The sequence below is a fragment of the Tupaia chinensis genome, unplaced genomic scaffold (genome assembly GCF_000334495.1).
Source record: "Tupaia chinensis unplaced genomic scaffold, TupChi_1.0 Scaffold000478_3, whole genome shotgun sequence".
Taxonomy (NCBI): Eukaryota; Metazoa; Chordata; class Mammalia; order Scandentia; family Tupaiidae; genus Tupaia; species Tupaia belangeri.
The window spans coordinates 537,941-543,138 of record NW_006159990.1 but is presented as its reverse complement, the minus strand read 5'-3'; the positions used below and the strand labels follow the sequence as shown (position 1 = coordinate 543,138).

At 34.3% G+C, this 5,198-nt stretch overlaps 1 protein-coding gene across 1 annotated transcript in view; it reads right to left on the bottom strand.

Moving 5' to 3' along the window:
• Positions 1 to 5,198, bottom strand: part of MMS22L (MMS22 like, DNA repair protein) — a gene marked incomplete at its 5' end in the record, with an annotated part of 162,514 nt that overhangs the window by 143,893 nt on the left and 13,423 nt on the right. Inside the window, one exon of the mRNA XM_014590732.2 lies at positions 816 to 946. Coding sequence (XP_014446218.1) covers positions 816 to 946 — 131 coding nt within the window. The remainder of the gene's footprint in view (positions 1 to 815; positions 947 to 5,198) is intronic.

The following is a 5,198-nucleotide window of genomic DNA, read 5'->3' as shown; positions in this document are numbered from 1 at the left end:
TCCCTTCTCCTCCATTCTCCTCTCAGGATCCTGGGCACGCACGCACACGCGCCCGGCGTGAGTTTTAAGCCACCGGGTCTGGGACACGAACCGCGGTCGACTACGTGGGAGTCCAGCGAAATAGCCATTACGCTAACTGCTGGTTCCCAAGAAAAAAATCTTTTTAAAATTTGTCAAGTGGAATCAGCAGTTGGCGTAGTGGCTATGTTGCTGGACTCCCAATTAGTTGACTGCAGATCAAGTCCCAGATCTGGTGGCTTAAACTCATGATGGGCGCGAATGCGTGTGTGCTCAAGATCCTGAGAGGAGAATGGAGAAGAGATTGCAGTGTGGCCAAACACCCTGAGGGGTGATTTCTCACTTTCTATTTCTCTCTCTCTCTCTGTCTTTCTGGCGAGTGCATGCGCCCTATAAAAACAAATCTCCAAAAAAAAAAAAAATTTGTCAAGTAACATTAGTTAAGTATTACTCTGTTTTATAATTTAAAAACAGCAATACATAGACTGTTGAAGGGCTGGCCTCTCCTATTTATATAGCAGCTAAGCTTCCAGTAATTTTCATAAACATCTTTTCATATTTTTCAAGGTGGAAAGGGCTATTTTTGTTAAAAAAAAATAAAAAACCTAAAAAATACTAATTCTAGCCTGTTTTAAATGCTCAATTTTTTTCTCCTTTTGGCTCCCAAATAATAGTAACCAACTTTAAAATTAAAAGAATAAATTAATCATTTTAGATAAAACTATATGCTTACATGCTTTAATAGCTGACTATTGCCATTAAATACCAAAAATGCAAATAAATGTTTAAAGCATTACCTTGTCATACTTGTTGAGTGACAGGCTTATTAAATCACAAAGGAGATTTTCACAATGTTCTTCAAATAAGCTGACATTGGTTAAATTGTCACCTGCCAGATTTATAAATTGATGACCATATATAACTTGTTCTGAAAATGTAATAAAATAAATTCTACTTAAAATTACAGTAAATTTTATTAATTCAGAAGTGACTGTACAACTTTCAATTATAACAAAACTAAACCATAGTTTTAAAAATTTTTTTGCAATAAATTTTGAAGATAACATTCTTATATGAACATTGATAAGTATTACTTAATGAAAGTTCCCAATCCTTCCAAGTACCATTTAATATATTTCTTTTCCTAATAAATCTATCCTTGAAAAGCATTAATGCAATATCACTTAGAACACAAAAATTTAAAAGAAGAAACATCAAAAAACTTCAGACACATTTCTAACCAAAAAGCCCTTCAAACATTCTTTAACAAAGACTGATGAACTGACTACATGCAATTGTTTGTGGAGTAAACCAAAGTAACAGACAACCAAAATTTGTACCTATTTCAGAGTATGTTCACCTCAGAAATATTTCCTCTAGGAAAATATGTGAGACATATATGGAAAAAAAATCACATAGATTTGTATACATCCTGCATATGTGAGTATATACATTTGAATGTACATACACACTTACATAGCTTTATTTGTTAATTAACTGAAAAGCAGGTACTGGAGTAATAGATGTCTTCACAACCTTCACAAAAGATTGGTAATGAAACCATAATGATGACTAACAGCAAGATAAGAAATATATAGGTGGGATAAGCAGGTAGCGTGGTGGTTAAAGCAATGGACTTTTATATGACTGACAGCAGTTCGAGTCCCTAACCTGGTGGCTTGCTTTCTCATGTTCTCTCCCTCTCTCTATCTTTCTCTGGTGAACACTTGTGCCCTATGGTAAAATTTATTAAAAAAAATTTTTAAGATGATTAATAATAATAAATTAAATGAATAATTATCTTATAAAAAATAAGAAATAATTAGCGACATTAAACTAAAGGATTACTATGCATAATACAAGGATATTTCAAAAAGTGTGTTGAAAAATAGAACTGAAATACAAGTTTATTTTGATGCAAAAAACTTTTAAAATCCATGCATAGTTTTCTTCATAATACTCAGTTTCCATGAAAATGAAGTTCTTTTTTATACTGAGGGCAGAACATGGAATATGACACTGCAATGTGCCACTCTACTTTAAGAATCTATTCTACAGAATAACTTGTACTCAAATTAAAGATACATGTGTATATAGACACACACAAGAATGTTCACTGATACATTATTTGTACTATCAAAAAAAACTTAAATAACTTAAATGATCAAAATAGACATAGCAAAATAAGGTACAGTATATCCCTACCACACACCCCTTCATGAATAAAGTAGAAGTGTATGTAATACTACCATGAACAAATTGCTAACAAATTTTTTTTAATGATTTGCTTTTAATTTTACTTAGTATTTTTATTAATTTGCTACAGCTTATTAGAGAGAGAAAGAGAGGGAAAGTGAGAAAGCAAGTCACCAGGTCTGGGATTTGAACCATGGTCAGCCATGTGGGAATCCAGCACCTTAATCACCACACCAGCTGCTGGCCCCACTTTAAAAAATTTCTGAAGAAAGACACACCAGAGGCCAGTAGGTAGCATAGATAGTGGTTAAGGAGCTGGATTCCCACGTGACAGATCACAGCTCAAGTCTTCGATCCAGCAGCTTGAAATTCACACCAGGCACATGTGTGTGCGTACTCAGAACCCCAGGAGAATGGAGAAGGGATTGCTGCATGGCCATTCCCATGGGGAGTAATTTCTTGTTTTCTATCTCTTTGTCTCTCCAATGAGTTCACACAGCCCTACAGCAAAAATCTTTCCAAAAAAAAAAAAAGAATGACATACTAAATAGTATGATGACAGCACCTGTGATTAAAAACAAAAACGGACCAGCATATGGCATAGTGGTTACGTTGCTGAACTCCCACATGGCTGACTGTGGTTCAGCTGTGGTTCAGGTCTCAGACCTGGCAACTTGAAACTCTAATTATGCACAAAATGTATGCACAAAATCCTAAGATGAGAATGGAGAAGGGACTGTGGCATGGCCATTCCCCAAGGAAGGGTGATGTCTCGCTTTCTTTCTCTGTTTCTCTAGTGAGCACATAGACCCTATAACAAAAATCTCTCTCTCAAGAAAAACAAAAAACAACAAAATGCTACCTCTAAGTATAGAAAGCAAATATGGAAAGATAAACTAAGCTGATTCCGATAGTTATATCTGTAAAATCAAAGTACATCTTTCACTTTTTACTTTGGTTACTACTTGATTTTTTTATTATTATTATTTTATTTAACTATTTTGTTTACTTATTTTAATTAGACCAGAAAGTGCGGAGGAGAAGGGAGAGAGGGAGAGAGAGAGAAAGAGAGAGAGAGAGAGAAAAAGTGAGAAAGCAAGCCACCAGGTCCGGGACTTGAACCATGGTCAGTCACGTGGGAGTCCAGTGCCCTTAACCACCATGCCACCCTAAGAATTCCTATATTGATTTTTTTAAAATATACCAAAAAGCACATATTATTTGTGTAATTTTAGAAAACAATAAAAGTTTAGATTAAAAATAAAAATAGGACACAAATCCATAAACTTACTCAATTTTTCACCAAGTATATGAAGAATTTCTAGCACCAGCCAGTGGATGTCCAAATGGAGATGTAATAAATGCCACGATGGAGGAAAAAGCTGTGAATGACATTATCAACTGTGACTGAGAATTCATAACACTTCTCTAGGCATTTTATAGCATGTCATAACACTCCTCCATAAACATAGGATAAAGAACCAATTAACCTACCACTATTCAAAAGCTCAGGGGAAACCTTTGTCTTGTTCATTAGAGGATTCTTTCGCTGAAGTTCTTTGAAAGCAGGATATATTTTCATCTGTTGGTTTAAGATAAACCCACCTTAGGACTGCTGAATAGACTGTATAGTAAAGATCCCTTCCAACCCACCTCTGATTCTAATAAAGCTGCAAGGCAGTAAAAGAATTTTTTAAAACACTCTTTATAATTTAGTTTGGGAATTAAATTAGAAAATATTTTTCTTACTGCCATGACTACCTACTAAGAATTCCTATAAAAACATTTTAACAAAAGAACTGTAGACTATCATGCAGACACTATTGTCAACCCTATTAAGAAACAGACACATTTAAAAAGGTGAAGAAATTTAGTTCTCAATTCACATACTAGGATTCGAGCCCAGTTCTATTCAATTCAAAGCCAGTATTTTTAACCACTGTACTGTACTGGACTATTAATAACCTTTCTATGGTCAATCACTGTAAAAATAAATGCGACATATTCCATTGAAACAACTAAGGAGAGTGATCAAGAGGGGACTTGCCCTCATCTATACAAACAAAACACAGTTGATCTTTGAACAGCATCATGTGCAATGTGGGTTTACATATATAGAGATTTTTCCCAATAAATATATTGAAAACTACAGTACATAGTATTATAAATGTATTGTCTCCTCTTTATGATGTTCGTAACATTTTCTTTTCTCTATCTTACTTTATTGTAAGAATACACTATTTTAATACATATAATGTACAGAGTATATATTAGTTGTTCATATTATTGACAAGGCTACTGGTCAACAGCAGACAATTAATACTTATGTTTTAAGAGAGTCAAAGTTATACGAGCATTTTTTTATTGTATTAGAGAATGGTGCTCCTGACACCTGCATGTTCAAGGGTCAACTGTAAAATGCTACACCAGGAAAATAGTACTGGCGCAGGAATAGATGATAAGCAAACAGCAAAAATAGGGAAGTGGATCTCAAATTAGTGCAGAAAGCCCAAGTCATTCAATAAAATTACTAACATCCATTTGCAAGAAACTAAAGTTTTGCACATTTTAAATAAATGGAAGAAAATATTTGTAATACAAAAGAGCTAACAACAACAAAAACTCTAGTAAGAGTCTCTAAAAACTAATAAAAGACAGATGTTCAAGTAGAAATATCCATTAAAACAATACTCTTTATATACAAGATTGATACAATACAATAAATACATGAACAATACTTATTTTCTAATTTTTTGTTTGTTTCAGATAAAGACAGTATTGAGCTGGCCCCATGGTATTGTGGCTAAGGGAATCAGATCCTACATGGCCAATGGTGTATGTGATTTGAATCTCAGCCTCAGTGGCTTTAGAAACAAGCCAGGCACACATGGGAATGTGCCCAAAATCTCAATAGGACAGAGAAATGAAGACACAATTACAGTGTAACCATGCCTCACTGGGGGTACTTTTTCCCTCTCCCTCTT